Below are 21,545 nucleotides of genomic sequence, written 5' to 3' on the forward strand. Positions count from 1 at the left end.
TATCATTATAGTGTCAATACCAACCAAACTAATATACAGATTCAATTTGGTCCCAACAAAAACTCCAACGACTTTTTTTTTTTTTTTTTGCAGAAATAGCAAAGCTCATCCTAAAATTCATGGAATATCAAGGGACCATGAATCATCGAAACGATCTTGAAACAGAACAAGAGAGGAGGAGGACTCACACTTCCCGCTTTCAAAATTGATTACAAAGTTATAGGCAATCAAAACGGTGTGTACTGGCAAAAAGACAGACATATCAACGAATGGAATAAAATAGGGACCCCAGAAATAAACCCTCACATATATGGTCAAATGATTTTTGACAAGAATGTCAAGTCCATTCAATGGGGAAAGGAGTCTGTTCAACAAATGGTGCTGGGAAAACTGGATATCCACATCAACTCAAAATGGGCCAAGGACCAAAATAAGACCTAAAACAATAAAATTTCTAGAAGAAAATACGACAAAAGTTTTGTGATATCAGATTTGGCAATGATATCTGATATGACATTAAAGGCACAGGTAACAAAAGGAAAATTAGAGAAATCGACTCCATGAAAATTTAAAAATATTTTGTATCAAAAGACACTATCATCAGAGTAAAAAGGTAACTCACAGAATGGCAGAAAATATTTGCAAATCATATATCTAATAAAGGATTAATGTCCAGAATATATAGAGAACTCCTAAAACTCAACACCAACCAACCCGATTCAAAAAGACTTGAATAGATTCTTCTCCAAAGAAGACATAAAAATGGCCAACATGCTCAAGAAAATGTGTTCAACATTATTAGGGAAATGCAGATTAAAACTATAATGAGATACAACCTCATACCCATTAGGATGGTTACCATCAAGAAAACAGAATATGAGTGTGTGTGAGGCTGTGGAGAAATGGGAACCCTTGTACATTATTGGTGGAAATGTAAAATGGTATAGTCATTATGGAAAACAGTAGGTGGTTCCTCAAATAATTTAAAATAGGATTACCATATGATCCAACAATTCCACTTCTGGGTATATACTTCATATATATATTTATATTTTTTTCCATATATATATAAAAATCAAAAGGATCTCAGGCATTTGTACACCCCTTTTCATAGTAATATTCACAATAAATAGCTAAACTGTGAAAGCAACTCAAGTGTCCATCAATGGATGGATGGATAAGCCTTAAATGTTCAGCCTTAAAAAGGGAGGAAATTCTATAATAGGGTGATATGGATGAACTTTGGGGACATTATGCTAAATGAAATTAGCCAGTCACTAAAAGACATATACTGTAGATTCCACTTACAGGAGGTACTTAAGAGTGATGGCATCATAAAGACAAGGTTAAGGGGGAGTTACTGTTTAATGAGTACAGCGTGTCAGTTTCACAAAAGGAGCCCGGGGAAGGGATGGTGGTAATCATTGCACAACAATGTGAATGTACTCGGTATCACTAACTGCGCACTTTAAGATAGTAAAGTTCATGGTATGTGTATGTTACCACACCGACAGAAAAAGAAAGAAACGAAAAACTGCGTTGCTGCCTCTGTGATCTGGACCCAAAAGGACCGAGCGGATTCACTGGGTGGGAGGGCGGCCCAGAAGAGGGCAGAGAGCACGGTGCCCCACCACCACCCTCCGCGCGGAGGCCTCACAGGTTGGGAACAGACTCTACCGTCTTCTCCTCCTCCTCCTCCTCCTCCTGTCGCGGAGCAGGGAGAGTCCCTTGCCAGCCAAACAGGTTCTCCCCCAGCCCTGCCAGCCTCCGGCGGAGCGGGGGGGCTGGGGCGGGGCTCTCCCACTAGGGGGCGGGGCCTCTCCCCTCCCCTCCCCGCTGCGCTCCCCGCCGGCCTCGCGCGCCTCGGCCAATCGGAGCGGCCGCCAGCCTCAGCGGTACAGCAGGCGGCTGCACGGCGACTGCGCCGGGAGCTCGAGCTTTGTGCCCCGCCGCAGGTAAGGCGCACGGCGCGGGAATGAATGGGGGGCGCGGGCAGCTCTTCGAAAACCTTTGGGCTGGAGCTTGGAAAACGTGGCCAGCGGGAGACCGGGCTCCGCCCTGCGGTCTCCGGCCCGAGGCCTAAGCCCCGGGCGCAGCCTGGGAGCCTCCTGCCTCGCTCCGCTGGGCCCGGAGGGGAGCAGGCAGTCCCGAGGCCGGGCTGGCGGGGGATCGCGGCCAGCTGTTCCTGGAAGGGGCTTCCTCAAATAAGCAAAAAACAGACTGTTTAAAAAATTAAATCTGTAGTTTATTGTGAAAGTGTTTATGGTTTCAGCTGTAATGTAGACGTAAGTCGGCGGGTGCTGTGTACGTGCACCGCGTAGTCTAAGGGGCTGGGGCTGAGCCCGCGGTTCTGTCGCCGCAGCTCGAACGTGGGCTGACACCCCGGTCCACGGCAGACGTGCGGGGCCGCGTTCTGCTCCTCCAGTAGGAATCCCGCGCAAGCCCCTTAACCTCTCCTGGCCGCGCTTTCCTCTTGGGAAACTGGAAATATAGGTATTTCCTAGACCCTTGTGAGGGTTCCATGAATTAAGTGCACTCTAAACAACTAAGGCTGAGCTCCCAGCAACCACAGGATTAAATATATACACAGATCTTTTCAAGTACGGATACCCTGAACTGTTGGACCAAGGAATTACGGTAGTTGACAACAAATCGCGTAGCATAGTAAGAAATAAATATAAGAATATATATACCTAGACTTTGGAAGCAGAGACAATGTAAGAACAGAAAATATGTCCGGGCGCAAAAAAAAAAAAAAAAGTAAGTATGTCAGTGCTGTCCGACAGAACTTTCTGTGACAATGGAAATGTCCTGTATTTAATTAACTAACATATCCACAGCCTTATGTGTCTACTGGCCACCTAACAGGACAGCGCGAGTCTCCAGTTGGGTCTCAGATTTGTTTCTAGGAAGGTAAACTTGGTTAGTTACATAGTTCTGGTCATTTGGAACGTAAAGCGTGCTAGGGACTTCTCCCCCACCTCCCCTCTGGCAACCAGCACTTTGTTCTCTGTTTATAAGAGCTTTTAAAATGTTAGAAACAAAAGTTACCCCTACTTGTTCCGCCCGTGCGGAAGGTTTGTATTCAGTTGCCCTCCCCCACTGGCCAGCTATGCTGTGCAGTTCGTGGCGTCCCGGGGCTCTCTCCAGCACGAAGAACTGGTCTTTCAGTAACAGGGAACCAAGGTTCCGATCTTTCTGGGGGACCCATGTCTAACAACACCTATGGGCCCCAGAATGTCCTGATCTCAATCCAGTTTTGAAACTGAGTTGCACATTGTTTGCCGTTATTTGAATTAATTAAGTCGCTTAAAAAAAAAAAAACACGGGCATACCCTTATAAATTTCAGTACACAAGACATTTATTCCTTGATAAGAGTGTTTTGACTCTTGTTACCTCATTTTTCCTATTATATCTATCAAGATCACTTTCTTTCTTTTTCTTTTTTCAACAATTAGTGCTTTATGGTCCATTCCAATAGAAAACAGAGTTACAGATTATGGAAAACCACAGATGGGGCACCTGGCTGGCTCAGTCGGTGAAGCAGGGACCCTTGGTCTTGGGATTGCGGGCCTGAGCCCTCTGCTGAGTGTAGAGATTACTTAAAAATAAAATCTTTAAAAAAAACCCTACAAATAATCTATTTCTATTAGTCAACATCATGACTACAATTTTGAAAAATGGTACTTTCAAGAAAAGGTAGAAGGTTTCGAAATGGTGATACGGAGGAATAGAACGAACATAGAGCGGGTAGGAGGGGCAGGAAGGCAGGGAGGGGAAGAGAGTGGCTTAGGTTTGGGGAGAGCGTCCAGGAAAGCTTTACCTCTTCAGCCCTTTTGTGTGTTTTAGCTTCTATAGCAGCTGCTTCCCCGGCTCCGATAACTCGAGCCTTATCCCAGTTCATTTGTGTCTGTGCCCCTGAAAGAACCAGAAGAGAAGTTAATGACCTCCAGCTAACCAACACAAACACTGAGGAAGCCAAACCAAAGGAGAACAAAAAAAATAGAAGTAAAGCGGGTTAGAATTACAGTATGTCAGCACCAAAAGAGAGCATAGGGGTCATCTAAGTATGTCTAAGTTCATCCGCCCTCTCTCCTTTTTTTTTGTGATGCAGAAACCAACACGTGTCCCTTGGCCTTGGTCAGATTGGTGGTGGGTGCCCATGCTCGGTATAGAATTCTGGGTTTTTGTGTGTGTGTGTGTTTTAAGATTTTATTTATTTATTTGACAGAGAGAGACAGCGAGAGAGGGAACACAAGCAAGGGGAGTGGGAGAGGGAGAAACAGGCTTCTCGCCGAGCAGGGAGCCCGATGCGGGGCTCCATCCCAGGACCCTGGGATCATGACCTGAGCCAAAGGCAGACGCTTAATGACTGAGCCACCCAGGCGCCCCAGGATTTGGGGTTCTTGTGTCACAGGCAGGCTGTATCCCCCAGAGTGATAGCGTATCTGAATGCACCGTAGTGTGTCACCTGTAGGGGTCAAAGCTCAAACTCCCAGCGCTGTTCAGTAGACCTGCTGCGGCAGATGTGGGGAAAGGAGAAGCCTACTTTAAATTGCTTTAAGCAGGTTTTTTATGCAAACGTGTTGGCTTTTTTCTTTAGCTGCCTCGTCAACCACTGCAGCCTGAACTATCATTTGTCATTACGTGGTAATTCAGGATCTAGCTCAAGATTGTTCTGTTTGTGTTTTAAGTGCTTGCTCCTCAATATATTTTTGGATGGGAAGACCTATTAATTCACATTAATTTAATTTACAAGTTTGATACAGTTATAGGCACAGTCCCAGTGGAACTGTTTTCTTTAGCTTGACAAAGGTATTCTAAAATTAATCTGGAAGTCTGAGCAAGCGAGAATAGATAAGAATACTGCACAAGTTAATGAGAGAACTTGAACCACCAGATAACAAAACATACTGTTAAGCCACAGTCATGTAAACAATGTATTGTAGGCATGGGAATAAAGGTCAATGACACAGCAGAAAACGTGAAAAAAAGAATAACCATATTCATAAGATCTTATGTATGAGTCCTTGGGGGAAATGATAAAATAGTCCATTAATGATTTGGGAACAACTCAACTCTTTGGGGGAGAAGTACAGGTGGAGTCTTATCTCATGCCATACACCAAAATACAGCCTAGATGGATTAAAATATAAAAATTTTTTAAAAAGTTAAAAATCTAAAAAATAAAAATGTGTCTATAAGTGTTTCTAAACATAATCCTGATAGTCAGAAACTTAAAGGCTTTTAGTGTTTGACCATTTAAATATTAAACCCTTGAAATGAACAAACCTAAATCTTCTTGCTGTAGGATTAGGTCTTAGATATTTAAGAATATATTAAAATATAGAATAAAATTCTCCCTGGGTTCTTTTCAAACTTTGGTCTTGGCAGGACAGTGGGGAGGAAGAGAGCTGTGTGATGTGCAGGGAGGGTGTAGAAAGGCAGAGGCAGTTTATAAGGGGAGTTGAAAGCTGGAGGGGAGCGCATGGGAAGGATACCCCAGTTGAACATGCTGTCATTGAGAGTGTAATTCATCCTAGGTAGTAAACTACTGATGCCTAATGAGATAGGATTTCTAAGTGGGATTCTGTCTCACACATGTGCATTTCTCCAAATCATTCTTTGTTTTCTTTTGTTTTGCTTTCCCAGGTTCTGTGGGAAAGCAGTACAGTTTATAAACAATGTTTTGTAGACATTTTTAATAGGAAGACTTTCCTGGAAGTTCTCATTTGAAAGGAAGGGCAAGGAGTAGCGATGTTTCTACAAGGACAAAGGACTCAGGGCAATTTAATGATTTTTCGTGAATGTGATTTGGACACTGGAGACAAATCGGAAGCAGTAGAATCGCCAGATCAGAGGTTGTGTGCGTCTGGAATTGTAACGGATGCCCTCTTGCAGAGCTGGTACCCATCTGTAGTCCCCCAGTAATGTCAGAGAGTGTATTCTCCCCACCCTTTCACCACCGCACTGTGGCAAACGTGTGGATCTCCTCCAGTCTGATAGGGCATCTTTGTGAAACGCTAATTTGCATTCTGTGATCATAAGTGTGGTTGAGCATTGTTCCAGTTGTTTTAAGAGTCCCCTGAATTTCCTTTTGGGGGAATCAGAGAGCATTTTAGAGCTGGAACAGGCCTTAGGGATGAAGTCCAGTCATTCAGCCTACAGATGAGGAACCTGTTTGGACACGGTCCCTTGGCTAGCGCATGACTGAAGCGGGACCAACACCAGCTCTCCTGTGGGTCACAGCAGCTGTCTGCGTGAGTGTAAGGCAGGACCTGTAAAGGTCTCTGGAATATTCTGGAGTTTGGCTCTAGAACCAGAAAGTCTCAAAACTACGGTGCAATGCTACAGCACCTAGACTGTGAGACCAGATGCTTTTACCCACACGGAATTCAGGGGGTCTCATCTGTAAAATAGAATTCGTGTTAGCTCTTTTGCCAAGGGTCTGTGGATTAGTGTTAATATAAAGCAGTTGATATAAGTAGGCTCACAACTGTTATCATCCCCCTCGTATTTGTGCATTTTGTTATCTGCCTTTCCCACCCACATGTAAGCTCTAAGGGAGGCTTAAATTAAAGTTCTTAAAAATGTGAGTAAAACACAGTAGAGTTTGGGGTAGGGCATCTGCAGGGGAGAGCAACCAGGGTGTGCCCTCTGGGGACCCCCTGTGATCCAGGCTGCTGCTTAACACACATCCTTGCTTAGTTCCAGCTTTCCCCCCCGCCCCCGGCTCTGCTGTCAGTGTCTTAGTTGTCCTTAGTTGTCCGAGATATTTTATGCACAAGAAGACACCACCCCCATACTGACTCCCTGAGATCCGAGAGGAAAGCTTACCTGCTTTGTTACTCCCAACTTTTTAGGTTTGTCTTCTACAAGTTCCCTTTGTCATATTTTTCAGGAAACATGAAAAGGCTCTGGGTTATTAAAGGAAAGAGAGCATGTGTGCACACTAGGTTAGGTCCTGAGACCCAATCTCAAAGCACAAAGGAGGAATGAGAAGAGAGAGGGAAGGGGGATTACTGAGAATGGGTTCTTTTCAACACACAGCCCAGGTGACCAACCCAGATGGTCATAGGATTATCAAGAGTCAGGTTTTTTTTGTTTGTTTGTGTTTGTTGTTTTTACTAATGGGTGTTACTTATTTCATTGTTCTTGTTCAGGGTTATTGTCACTATGTCCAGCCCTTTCTCTATTTTGAAGGAGAATAGGATCAAATGCAGGGATGGGTCCAAGGACTGAGGCCAGCACAGCCTTCCCTTCCCAGAGCGCTTGGAGGGCCGACCTCCCTCTTCCAGCTCTGAGCATCGTCTGCACTGGCCTCCTGGACATGGGGGGGGGGGGGGGGAAGGGCTGGAGAGGCTTTAGTTCTTCCTCTGCCACTTCTAGTCACGCGGTCACCCTGCCATCGCCTGCCCGAGTCTTCGTTGAAATAAAGTGGCAATTCTAACAGCTCTGAAAAATGAATGAGAATGTTGACTTGCATGGGCCTCTCTGTTCTACCGTCAGTCTACTCCAAGTGCGGCTGTCTGACCACGTGGGCGCCATCTTTTGGATGCCTGGCGAAAACGCAGGTTCTCAGCTTCGCCTCCCCTGTAGACTTCCTGAATCAGAAATCTCTGGGGGTAGAAGCCAGAAATATGCATTTTCAACAAGCAGTCCTTGGAGTACATTCAAGTTTGGAACAACTGTTAGTCCCTACTAGTTTCTTACTTCTTCTCCTTCTCTCTCCTGTTTCTCCTTCCCTTCCCTTTTTCTTTCCTCATTTCTTCTGACTCCTCCTCACCTGTTTGCTCCTTCTTTCCTCCTCCTCAATGCTATGGGTTCAGAGTAGCCTGTTAAACTGTTCTTTTAACATAATACATTTAAGTCCTCTGGAAACTCAGCGAGAAGGAAAAAAAGAAGTATGTATTTCCTACTGCCTTGCTTGTCGCCATACGAGAAAGGCAGATCTGGGGCTCTTGGGTGGCTCAGTCGGTTAAGCGTCCGACTCTTGTTCTCAGCTCTTGATCTCAGGGTCATGAGTTCGAGCCTCACATTGAAAAAAAAAGAAAGGCAGATCTGAAGCTCTCCTCTCCAAGCACCAACTTTGGGACAAGCATCATTCTTCTAAGTCCATGTAGGCATTGTATTTACCGTCACTCTTTCGGTATAGGAGCTGGGCCTTCAGGGTTGGGAACGTCCTTCTTTAGAGAAGCATGCCTGGTATGACATCCCAGCCACCAGCAGCCTCAGAATCAGACACTGGCCTGGGTACCATTACTGGAGGGGTAAACGTGGTGGAGGCATTTGGGGAAGATAGGGCCAGTGGGATAGTAAGTAGCGTGGGAGAGGGGCGCCTGAGTGGCTCAGCTGGTTAAGCGTCCTGCTCTTGCTTTTGGCGCGGGTCGTGATCTCAGGGTCATGATCTCAGGGTCACGGGATCAAGCTCCGTGGTAGGCTCTGCACTCAGTGCCGAGTCTGCTTGAGATTCTCTCTCTCTCTCTCCCTCCCTGTCTCTCCGCCCCCCACTCGTGCTCTCTTTCTCTCTCTAAAATAAATAAAGTCTTAGAAAAAAAAAAATAAGAGTGCGGGAGAAAGTGGGATGGTAAAGGGGAGTGTCTGCACGGAGTCTGGGGCAGGTGTCGTCAGAGTGCTGACCTCTGCTTTTGTCTTCACAGCCACGGGAGTAGGAGGTCACGATGACTGCAGAGGTGAGTTCCTTCAAAGGACTGGTTTAAGGAATGCTTCTCTTGCAGTGTTCCTCGCTTCTCCTTCACAGAGTGTCTTCTCTCCCTACAGAACTTTCAAAAACATTGGCACAAACTTGAGAACACTTCCCTTCCAGCCTGCCGACGCGCACATGGGTCCGGGTGCTATGGAAGAATTAGGCCCTTCTGCGTTCTTATCTGTGTCTGCCCAGCTTCAGTTAGATCAGACTTTACCTGCTGCAGTCACAGCAGAAACAGCACTGAAGGGCCGGGGCTGGAGTGGGCAGCAGGGTGGAGGGGTGCTGGGCCGAGAGCCTTGCTTTGTGTTATGCCGGGGACACTTAACCTCTGCTTACTAGGACATGTCTCTGCATCGTCTCCTAGGGGCTCTCAGTTCTACTGTCCCTGTTCTTTGATCTGCTGAGATTTCTAGTCACTTTGCCCTTTTGTTTTTGCCTGACTGATCAGCTCCTTCCTGCCTTTACTCCTCTCCAAGTCCAGCCAAACTCCAGGGTCCATCTCTTCAACCACTCGTGGTCTGCTGTCCCCAACTGCTTTTCCTCTTGTCCCATTGAACCACCATGCCAAACCCAGGACAGTGGTCTTGGGTGAGTGGCCCAGCTTCATGCTGTTTGCAGCTGGCAAATGTCTCCAAACCCTCTGTGGGTGCCCAGCACTGCCAGCCTGGCCTCCAGGGAGCTGCACCCCCTTTCCCATTGCCCTGAATGGCCAGCTCCAGTCTTCTCATTCCTCCCTGCCCCCTCCTCACTCTTAGTATCTGGACCACTTTATACTTTACAGGGAAAAATGAGAACGATCAGACATCATCAGTCTCAATTCCTGCCTTCCCATTTGTCTTACTCCTCTTGTCACAGTGAAAGGGATGTTTCTCGAGAGAGCTCCCAGCTGTGAGTGTAATAGGAAAACCCAACTTAATACGGTTTTTATCTCGGAAGTCCAAATGGAGGGCAGGCCGTGGGGCTGGCTGATCCAGCGGCTCAGCAATCTTGATGATCCAGGGTCATTTCGTCTCTTTGCTCTTCATCCAAATGTCAGCTCTCTCCTAGAGAGTTCCTCTTATGGTTATAGGATGGCTGCCAGCAGCAGCTGGGGCCACACGCTTCCTCATTCGCTTTGAGCAGAAGGAGATAGCAGCTCTCCCAGAAAAGTAGGAACCTCTTTTTGTTGAAGCCACACCTAATGCCTCCTTAGGTCTTATTGGCAAGAATTATGTCCCGTGCCCACGCCTGGACTAATTACTCGGTCGAAGGAGCCAAGATTTTGCCAACTGGCTTAGACTAATCAGGCCCACCATGAAGCAGCTCCCCGCCCCCCCCCCCCATGCCTGGGCTGGATATAGGAAGAAGAACGAGGAGGGGCACCTGGGTGGCTCAGTCGTTAAGTGTCTGCCTTCGGCCCAGGGCGTGATCCCAGAGTCCTGGGATCGAGCCCCACATCAGGCTCCCTGCTCAGTGGGAAGCCTGCTTCTCCCTCTCCCACTCCCCCTGCTTGTGTTCCCTCTCACTGTGTCTCTCTCTGTCAAATAAATAAAATCTTAAAAAAAGAAAGAAAGAAAGAGGAAGAAAGAAAAGAAAAGAAAAGAAAAGAAAAAAGAAAAGAAAAAGAGGAGCGGACCTATCGCATCCAATATCCCTAGAAACCCCTGTCCGTACTCTGAATTGCAAATTGTTGCCTCTTCAGACCTCACACGCTGCCTCCCTAATTATCTCTTTTACCAGCTACGTTGTTAACCTCATTTCTAATGACTCTTTCTGATTAATATTTCCAAATGCTTTTTTTTCTTTTTTGAAAGATTTATTTATTTATTTTGGACAGAGAAAGAGCGCACAAGTGGTCTTGACCATGAGAATTTGAGTGAGTCACAGGGTGGAGGGGTCAGAGACACCCGGAAAGTGCTTAAAAGAAGTCAGCCCTGAAGTGGGGAAGGCTAGAGGATCAGTAAGTAGGGAGACTTACTGTTGACTTTCCCCATTTTATGGCTTTTGAGCTTTGTACTATATATGTGTATTGACATCATTACAAACATAATTTTTAAAAATTATTATTTAAGATTAATTTCAGTAAGAAAGAAGCCCGACTGCGGTAGGTTGAGAATGCCTCGGAGAGAGGAAAACATGGAGAAATGACCTATGGACATCTCTTTCAAGAAGCCTCCCTTTGAAAGACAGGAGAAAAATCGGATTATAGCAGCTTGACAAAATGTCACATGTTGTTTTGTTCTGAAGAAAGTAAGAACTAAAGCTTTCTAAGGGGCGCCTGGGGGGCTCAGTTGGTCAAGCAGCCAACTCTTGGTTTCGGCTCCGGTCATGATCTCAGGGTCCTGGGATCCGGCCCCACGTCGGGGTCTGTGCTCAGTGCGGAGTCAGCTTGAGGATTCTCTCTCTCCCTCCGCCTCTCCCCCCACTTGTGTGCCTCTCTGTCTCTGTCTAAAATAAATAAATAAATCTTTCAAAAAAGAAATTAAAGCGTTTGGAAATGGTCTTAGGAGTTCTGAAGAAGAATTAGAAACTCTGCATTAATAATAAGCTTCTACAGCCTGGTCTGGTAACAGCTCCATCAGTCATCAGTTACCCCTTCTTTCCCATCGTTTGGACCCTTCCTTCTTCGAGGGCTTTTCCCTCTCAACCTTTGAAAACATTCCTAGACCTTGGGTTCCCCTTTAACTATCCTCACTTCTCTTCAGCCTTACACACCCATTGTTCGGTGTGAGCACTTTCTCACTTCCCTTTTATGTCCGCCTCACTGCAGTCTGACGTGGTTCTCGCTCTTCCACCAGAACTTCTCAGTCGAAAGTCACCAGTAGCATCCATATTGCCAAATATGAGAAGGTGCTCCTCAGCCCCTGTCATGACATGTGCTCTCTGCTGGGGTGTGCAGGGTTCCTCTCTGGTATTTATTTTCTCATTCCTTGTGGTCTTCATCCTCGTTCTCGCCCTTCCCAAGACAGCGCTTCTAATGGATTAAATGATTACCTTTTTGTTTTCATGTATTCATGAAAGTATATGTTACTGGTTTTGTATAAACACCCTTTACGTTTGGTAATTTTTTTTCATTTTTTATTTTTATTTTTTTTTTTTGGTGCACAAGTTCTGTGAATTAAAACACATGCATCAGCTTGTATAACCATTACCACATTCGGGATTTCGACCCCACTCCAGAATATTCCTTTTGTGTTCCTTTGTTGTCACAGGACCCTCACCCCACGCCCCTGGCAACCGCTGTGTGGTATACTTTTAATTTCAGCAACTGTCTTGTGTTACAGTTTATATCTTGTTCTCTTTCTTATTTTTCACCCCCAGAACCACATTTTCAGGATAAAACATGCGGTTAATCTGATGCACGGTATCCCATGATGTGCGTATTTAATCCTAACAAGACACCTGTGAGCAAGGTGCTATTTTTGCCTCCGTTTTGTGGATGAAGAAAATGAGGGTTCAGTAGCTTGCTCACGTCGTGGGGTGTTGGGGGCAGAACGGTCACGCAAGCCCTGATGGCTCTGACTCTGAATGCCTTTCTTCTTGTGTATTTTCAGCTAATCTTGTCCACGCAGTTCACGTGTCATTTCTGCTACGTGAAAAATTTCTCAGGGCTTTCTTTCTGGAAGCGATACCTCCCCCCGTTAATTCCCGTTGCACTTTATCTCTGTGTTTGTTACCTTCCGCTCTCTGACATCCACTACAGCTGTCTGTGTCTTACTCATCTTGCTATACCCACAGCACCTGGGGTGATGCCTCATACATTGTTTGTCCTCGCCAAATGGCAGTCATCATTTAGTCAAATGATCGGATGGTGGAGAAACTCTTCAGTAATCTTGTCGTGCAATCTGGAACTTCGATGGGCTAGTGAAAATGCAGAGGAAGGAAATCATGTGACAAGATGTCAGGGAAAACTTGCTGTGACTCAGACGCTGGCTGGAGTGCAGGGTGGAGAAGGACTGTCAGCCTCAGCTAGCCCTTTGGTCTCAGAGAAAGTTTGTTGACTACATGAATGACTCCCAGGATTTCGAGCATTTCAAGCTGGCTCCCTTATGGAATTCGTGGAGCCACTGGCCTTTGCCCAGCAGTTCAGAGCACAGGCAGTCAGGTGGAGTGGATGGTTGGCACCTGGCACGGGATGATGATGAGATGGCCAGGTGGAAAGTGGAAATGCCCAGTTGGCATTTCTTCTTAGGACTGGAGCTGGGAGGAAAGGATGGCTCACAGCTTGGGATGCTGGAGTCCTCAGCATAAAGGTGGTCATGGAAACCTTCAGAATGAAGGGATTCCCCTCCTCCCCGAACTCCAGGAATATGGGGAAGAGAGAAAAACAGAGGGACAAGGATTGAGCCCTGGGAAATACGCACATCCAGAAAGTGGGGTGAAGAAGGGAAGTGGTGAAGTGTGAAAAGAAAAGCTCAGTATGAGGCGAGAGAAGCCAAGAAAGGAGGGAAAGTCCAGTTAAGTTTTAAATGTGTCTGAGGTCCAGGAGAATGCAGTTGAGAAAAAGACCTTGAATTTATCAATGAAAAGATGGTCTGTGATGAAGCAGAGAGTCGTGGGAGTGGAGACCAGATTACAGCTGGTCCAGAAAGTGGAAGTGGAAGCAGCGGTTGTAGCCTGGAGGTGTGACGAGCCAAATAATTGGGGTCAGTGGACTGGGCAGTCAGGGGCAGGAGGTCCGCAGGGTGGGGCAGCGGAAGATTCGGGGCGCTGTCGAGGGACCTCCAGGAAGGGAGACGGGAGTAAGCCAGAGGTCCACAATCTGTAGAGTTCTAATCTGCTTGGAGCATCCCTTAGATATCTGTATGTATTTTAAGTGTTTTTATTTTGGATAACTAATATATACACATCGTTCAAAATTTTTAAAAATTTAGAAAGAAAAAAAAAAAAGATGTATCCTAAAAAGTCCTCTTCCCTCCCAGCTACTCTGTTTCTCATGCTCCCAGGCAAACAGTGTTACTGGTTTGTTGGCTGTCCTTTCAGACAGATTCTAAACATATACAATTATTCTTTTTTTCTCTCCAGCTGTCCCCTCCTTTTGCACAAACTGTGGCACACAGCTTACTGTGTCTTGCTCTTCTCACCCAACAATCTCTCTTAGAGATCAGTCCATTTAAATACATAAAGAGCTAACTTCCTTGTTCTTTTCTATAGTGGTGTAATATTTCGTTTTAAGGGTGTACCATAATGTACATCACCGGCCAGCTATTAACAATATCTATGTTATTTTCGATTTTCTGCTATTACAAGTAAGGCTGCAATAAACCTAAGTCTTTTCACTGGGTAGCTCTGTAGGATACATTCTTTTTTTTTTTTTTTTAAGATTTTATTTATTTATTCGACAGAGATAGAGACAGCCAGCGAGAGAGGGAACACAAGCACGGGGAGCGGGAGAGGAAGAAGCAGGCTCATAGTGGAGGAGCCTGATGTGGGGCTCGATCCCGTAACGCCGGGATCCCGCCCTGAGCCGAAGGCAGACGCTTAACCGCTGTGCCACCCAGGCGCCCCTGTAGGATACATTCTTAAAAACGATTTACTGGACCACAGAGTATTTGTGTATTTCCAAGTTGCTCTCCACAAAAGTTGCCCATTTTTCTCTCCCTCTTGCATTGTATGAATGTACCTGTTTTCCCACACTCACCAATGGGTGTTGTTAAACTTTCTGGTCCTTGTAAACAGTGGATGAAAAACACGAGGTTGTACTTCCTGACTATTTGGAATCCCCTTTTCCCCTCCCAGAGTGGTGGTCCAGCTCTTGCCCTCATGCCTTACCCCCTGAAGTTCCTCCAAAATGACTTTACTTTTTTTTTTTTTTTTTTTTTTAAACAGAGAGAGAGGGCGGGGAGGCTGGGGAGAGGGAGAGAGAGAATCTTAAACAGGCTCTACACCCGGCACAGAGCCCATGCGGCGCTCCATCCCACCACCCTGAGATCATGATCTGAGTTGGAATCAAGAGTCAGATGCTTAAGCAACTGAGCCACCCAGGCGCCCCTTATGTTTTCTTTTACCCTTTTAACGTCTCAAAGCAATTTTTTTCTAAGTTGGCAGAGCGTGTTGTCTTAATCCTAACTTCCTCTGAATTCTATGATCAGGTTTGGAGTTCCAGACACCAGCTTCTCTGAGTCCAAAAGGGGGAGCACGCCCACTCTGTGACTACAGTTTGACCCTGAAGTAGGCTTTGAGTCACTTTGCTGTCCCTTATGTGTACCCTTTCACGGCAGTCTTGAAACTGCTCCTGTTCCTGTACTTTAGTGGCATTTTCCCAAAGGTTCGAGATAGCAGAGCGAAGCAAACAACTGAAAATGGCATTTTAAACATCCTGGTTTCTAGAAATCCATTGCCCCCCCGTTACAGGCTCCTTTCTCTGTATCCTTCCGCCTTCTCATAACCTGTGTGTATCTTCCCCTTTCTGCTCCTCCTTCTTGTCCTTTCCTCTGCCTTTTGCTGGTTCCCACCCCCAAAGTTTTAGCCACCAGTATTTGGGGATTTTTCAATTATCTTTTTGTTGTTGATTTCTAATTTAATTCCATTTGGGTCTCAGAGCAGACCTGGCATGACTTCTGTTCTTTTAAATTTGTTGAAGTGTGTTTTATGGCCCAGAAAGTGGTCTATCTGGGTGAATGTTCCATGTGAGTTTGAGAAGACTGTGTATTGGTGTTGTCGAAATAGGCTGTCGATGTCAGTGATACCCAGTGGACCGATGGTATTGTTGAGTTCAGCTATGTCCTTACTGCTTTTCTGCCTGCTGGATCTGTCCATTTCTGATAGAGGCGTGTTGAAATTTCCAACTATGATATCGGGTTCATCTTTTTCTCCCCGTAGGTCTATTGGGTAGATAGATGTTTCATGTAGTTTGATGCTCTTGTTAGCCATGTACATGTTAAGGGTTAATATTATTGGACCCCATTATTATGTAAGTGCCCTTGCAATTAGTATAGCCATTCTGCTTTTTAAAAATACTAACGTGGTGTATTTGTCTCCAGCCATTTACTTTTAATCTATATGTGTCTTTATATTTTAAGTGGAATTCTTACAGACAGCATCTAATTGGGTCTTTTTTTTTTTTTTTGATACACTGTGACCATCTTTTAATTGATGCATGGAGACCATTAACGTTCAAAGTGATACAGCTGGATTAATATCTGTTGCTATTTTCTGTTTGCTGCCCTTGTTCTTTGTTCCTGTTTTTGTCTTCCACTCTTCTGGTTTTAATTTGAGCATTTTATGATTCCATTTGTTCTCCTTTCTTAGCATATTGATTATACTTCTTTTTTGACCTTTTTTAGTGGCGGCCCTAGAGTTTGCAATATACATTTACAGCTAGTCAGAGTCCACTTTCAAATAACAACTATACCATTTCACAGGGTGTGAGTACTTTAACAAAATATTCCTATTTTTTCTCGTACTCTGTGTCCTTTATTTCACTTATATGTAAGCATACATAGCATATAAGTACATAAGATACAATGTATAAACATACATAATTAAATACTTGTTGCTGTTACTGTTTTGAACAAATTGTCACCAGCTAGATGAATTCATTAGAAAAAGTTATAATTTTACCTTTATTTAATCCTTCTTTGGTGCTCTTCCTTTCTTTATGTATTTTCTTTGTCTCTAGAGAACTTCTTTCAACATTTCTTGCAAGACAGTATAGTGGCAACAAATTCCCTTGATGTTTGTTTGTCCAAGAACTCTGTGATTCATCCGTCTTACACAATAAGACTCGCCACAACACATACCCTCCCCGATGTCCATCACCCAGCCCCCCCATCCTTCCACTCCCCTCCCCTCCAGCAGCCCTCAGTTTGTTTCCTGAGATTAAGAGTCTCTTATGGTTTGTCTCCCTCTCTGATTTCGTCTTGTTGCATTTTCTTTCCTCTCTTCCTGTATGATCCTCCACCTTGTTTCTTAAATTCCGCATATCAGTGAAATCATATGATAATTGTCTTTCTCTGATTGACTTACTTCACTTAGCATAATACCCTCTAGTTCCATCCACATCATTGCAAATGGCAAGATTTCATTTTTGATGGCTGTGTAATATTCTGTCGTATATATATATATATACCACATCTTCTTTACCCATTCATGTGTTGATGGACATCTGGGCTCTTTCCACAGTTTGGCTATTGTGGACATTGCTGCTAAGAACATTGGGGTGCAGGTGCCCATTTGGATCACTACATCTGTATCTTTGGGGTAAATACCCAGTAGTACAATTGCTGAGTCATAGGGTAGCTCTATTTTCAACTTTTTGAGGAACCTCCGTACTGTTCTCCAGAGTGGCTGCACCAACTGGCATTCCCACCAACAGTGTAGGAGGGTTCCCCTTTCTCCACATCCTCGCCAACATCTGTCCGTAGCCATTCTGACTGGTGTGAGGTGGTATCTCATTGTGGTTTTGATTTGTATTTCCCTGATGGCAAGGATTTTGATGGATTCCTATCTCACATTTAGGTCTTTCATCCACTTTGAGTTTATCTTTGTGGATGGTTTAAGAGAATGGTCCGGTTTCATTCTTCTGCATGTGGCTGTCCATTTTTCCCAGCACCATTTATTGAAGAGACTCTTTTTTCCATTGCATATTCTTTCCGGCTTTGTCAAAGATTAGTTGACCATAGAATTGAGGGTCCATTTCTGGGCTCTCTTTTCTGTTTCATTGATCTATGTGTCTGTTTTGGGGTCAGTACTATGCTGTCTTGATGATCACAACTTTGTCATATAGCTTGAAGTCAGGCATTGTGATGCCCCCCAGCTTTGGTTTCCTTTTTCAACATTGCCCTGGCGATTCGGGGTCTTTTCTGGTTCCATACAAATTTTGATTGTTTGTTCCAGTTCTGTGAAAAATGTCGATAGTATTGTGATTGGGATGGCATTGAACGTGTAGATTCTCTGGGCAGCATAGACATTTTAACAATGTTTATTCTTCCAATCCATGAGCATGCAATACTTTTCCATCTCTTTGTGTCTTCCTCAATTTCTTTCATAAGTGTTCTGTAGTTTCTAGGGTAGAGATCCTTTACCTCTTTGGTTAGGTTTATTCCTAGGTATCTTATGGGTTTTGGTGCAATTATAAATGGGATAGATTCCTTAATTTTTCTTTCTTCAGACACACTGTTAGTGTATAGAAATGCAACTGATTTCTGGGCATTAATTTTGTATCCTGCCACGTTGCTGAATTCCTGTATGAGTTCTAGCAACTTTGGGGTGCAGTCTTTTGGGCTTTCCACATAAGTATCATGTCATCTGCAAAGCAGGGGAGTTTGATTTCTTCTTTTCCAATTTGAATGCCTTTTATTTCTTCTTCTTGTCTGATTGCTGATGTTAGGACTTCTAGTACTATGTTGAACAACAGTGGTGAGAGTGGGCCTCCCTGTCATGTTCCTGACCTTAAGGGAAAAGCTCTCAGTTTTTCCCCATTGAGAATGATATTTGCTCTGGGCTTTTTGTAGATGGCTTTTATGATATTGGGATATGTTCCCTCTATCCCTACACTTCGAAGAGTTTTAATTAAGAAAAGATGCTGTACTTTGTCAAATACTTTTTTGCATCAACTGAGAGGATCACAGGGTTCTTGTCCTTTCTTTAATTAATGTCGTGTATCACATTGATTGATTTGTGGGTGTTGAACCACGCTTGCAGCCCAGGAATAAATCCCACTAGTTGTGGTGAATAATCCTTTTAATGTACTGTTGGATCCTATTGACTAGTCTTTTGGTGAGAGTTTTTGCATCCATGTTTTTTTTTTTTTTAAGATTTTTTATTTATTTATTTGACAGAGATAGAGACAGCCAGCGAGAGAGGGAACACAAGCAGGGGGAGTGGGAGAGGAAGAAGCAGGCTCATAGCGGAGGAGCCTGATGTGGGGCTCGATCCCATAATGCCGGGATCACGCCCTGAGCCGAAAACAGACGCTTAACCGCTGTGCCACCCAGGCGCCCCTGCATCCATGTTTATATGGGATATTGGTCTGTAATTCTCCATTTTGATGGGGTTTTTGTCTGGTTTTGGGATCAAGGTAATGCTAGCCTCATAGAACGAGTTTGGAAGTTTTCCTTTCATTTCTATTTTCTGAAACAGCTTCAGTAGAATAGGTATTATTTCTTCTTTGAATGTTTGGTAGACTTCCCCAGGGAATGCATCAGGCCCTGGACTCTTGATTTTGGGGAGGTTTTTGATCATTGCTTCAATTTCCTTGCTGGTTATTGGTCTGTTCAGATTGTCTATTTCTTCCTGCTTCAGTCTTGGCAGTTTATAAGTTTCCAGGAATGCATCCATTTCTTCCAGATTGCCTCGTTTGTTGGCATATAGTTGCTGATAATAACTTCTAACACTTGTTTCTATTTCCTTGCTCTTGGTTGTGATCTCTCCCCTTTCATTCATGATTGTATTAACTTGGGTCCTTTCTCTTTTTTTTGGATATGTCCATGAGAGACTCTTAACTATAGGAAACAAACTGAGGGTTGCTGAAGGGGAGGTGGGTAGGGGGTTGGGGTAATTGGGTGATGGGCATTAAGGAGGGCACATGATGTGATGAGCACTGGGTGTTATACACAACTGATAAAATATTGAACACTACATCCGAAACTAATAATGTACTATAAGATGGCTAATTGAATTTAAATTTTAAAAAGTGATCACAAAACAAAGGTATTAATTGGAAATTGAAAAAAAATGATGAGAAACAAGTAAACAATCTAAATGGGATGAAATGGGTCATTTTATGGTTGATGGGCTTGGTGGTTAGGGTGGGGAAGGTGCAGATGAAGATATCAGTCAATTCTAAGACTTGGATTAATGGCTTTAGTTGGGTCCTTTATCACTGTCTCCTGTCCTTCACCAGAGGGGTTTCCACGTGTCAACAGTTAGACATGAAAAGTTGTTGCAGCTGAAGAGGAGGGTTTGACTTTAGGAAAGGCTTTTAAATAATAGTGCACTCATATATATTAACATATATATAAATATATCACTTCATCACGTACAGAGGTTTTTAAAATTTAAGCTTATATATATGAATATTGTAAACACAAATGGATTACTAATTGTGTGATTTTTAAAGATTCTAACAGAACATTGGTCTTCCAAGCTTTATTCATTTCATTTATGTATATTATACCAAGACAGACATATTTGTGGGTCTAATTTCTTAAAAGAGCTGCTTCACGTATAAATATCTATAGTTAGTAGTTCAGCCATTCAGTGTGTAATTTAATATACTTTCTATGAATTATTCTGAAAGTTTTAAATGGATCATATCATAGTTTTTAATGAAGAATATCACTTACCTTAAATATGCAAGTAGCTTCTTATCTTGCCATAAACCAAGAAACTTAGCAGTAATTTTTTTTTTTTTTTTTTTTGGATAAGGGACATCTATTTTAAGGACATGTATCTCAAATATTGGAGTTAGTACCTTAAAGAAAAGACAGCTCTTTAGTGGATTTAACTGATATATTTTATACAGGCAGTATAAAAGACAATAGTCTGGGTGCCTGGGTGGCTCAGTTGGTTAAGGGTCTGCCTTTGGGTCATGATCTCAGGGTCCTGGGATCAAGTCCCGCGTTGGGCTCCCTGCTCCGTGGGGAGTCTCCTCCTTCTGCCTTTCCCCCTGCTTGTGCTCACTCTCTCTTTCACAAAAATACATAAAATCTTTAAAAAAAAAAAAAAAGGCAATACTTTCAGTTATCCTAGGAATCACTCCACATATAAGAAAATTATGAACCACTAACTCTCATGAGCATAGAGGCAAACATTTTTAATAAGATTTTAGCAAACAGAATCATCAGTCTGTAAAAAGGATAATACATTATGGCCAAGTGAGGTTTATCCTAGGAATGAACGGTATTACCATATTAACAGATTTAAGAAAAATTTAAATGATCATATCAATAGAATCAGAAAAGGCATTTGATAAAATTAAACCATTTATAGTTTTTAAAAATCTCAGCAAAATATGAATAGAAGGAAATATTCACATCCTGATAAAGGGTATCTATAAAAAAAATCTACAGCTAATGTCATTTTTCATGTTAAGGACCCAATATTTTCCCCCGAAGATTAGAAAGTAGGCAAGAATGTCTGCTCTCACTAACCTAAGAATCATAGTGGAAGACCTACCCTTGCAATAAGGCAAGAAAGTGAATGAAACACTGCAGATCGGGAAGAAAGACGCGAAACCATCTCTCTTTATGTCTGACTTATGGTCTATGTAGAAAACCTGACAGAACCTACAAATAAAGCTTCTAGAAATGATGAGTTCAGCAAGTTTACAAGATCCAAATCAATAGACAGAAATCAATTATGTATTTGCAATAAACAATTTAGAAGTGGAAACTAAAAAATACTATTTATAATAGCACTAAAAATCATAAGAGACTTGGGAATAAATTTAACAAAATATGTGCAAGATTCATACACTGAAAATGATAGAATGAAAGAAATCAAAGAAGACCTAAATATATGGGGATATATACCATGTTCATGAATTTGAAGATTCACTATTCCAAGATATTTATTTTTTCCCACACTAATCTGTAGATTCGAAGTAATCCCATTCAAAATCCTGGCAGATTTTTTCTTTTCGGTAGAAATTGACAAGTTGATTCTAAAATTTTTATGTAAAGGCAGGAGAACTAGAATTTTGGAAAACAAAAAAAAAGTTGGAAGGTTGACAGTAACTGATTTTTTTTTTTTAAGATTTTATTTATTTATTCGACAGAGATAGAGACAGCCAGTGAGAGAGGGAACACAAGCAGGGGGAGTGGGAGAGGAAGAAGCAGGCTCCTAGCGGAGGAGCCTGATGTGGGGCTCGATCCCATAATGCCGGGATCACACCCTGAGCCAAAGGCAGAT

The 21,545-nt window shown here is 43.4% G+C and overlaps 1 protein-coding gene across 3 annotated transcripts in view; it reads left to right on the forward strand.

Moving 5' to 3' along the window:
• Positions 1-1,481: 1,481 nt before the first annotated feature.
• Positions 1,482-21,545, forward strand: part of BLVRA (biliverdin reductase A) — a 43,540-nt gene continuing 23,476 nt past the window's right edge. The window contains exons 1-2 of one of the 3 annotated variants that reach the window (XM_045793520.2): positions 1,842-1,955; positions 8,662-8,694. In XM_045793520.2, coding sequence (XP_045649476.1) covers positions 8,683-8,694 — 12 coding nt within the window. In that variant the 5' untranslated portion in view covers positions 1,842-1,955; positions 8,662-8,682. Of the gene's footprint in view, positions 1,956-4,148; positions 4,171-8,661; positions 8,695-21,545 lie in introns of those variants that run through there. The other 2 variants (XM_045793521.2, XM_087861216.1) reach the window with 2 other exon arrangements.

This window comes from Ursus americanus, chromosome 3 (assembly GCF_024610735.1).
Source record: "Ursus americanus isolate L20-20 chromosome 3, mUrsAme1.1.p, whole genome shotgun sequence".
In the NCBI taxonomy this organism is placed as follows: domain Eukaryota; kingdom Metazoa; phylum Chordata; class Mammalia; order Carnivora; family Ursidae; genus Ursus; species Ursus americanus.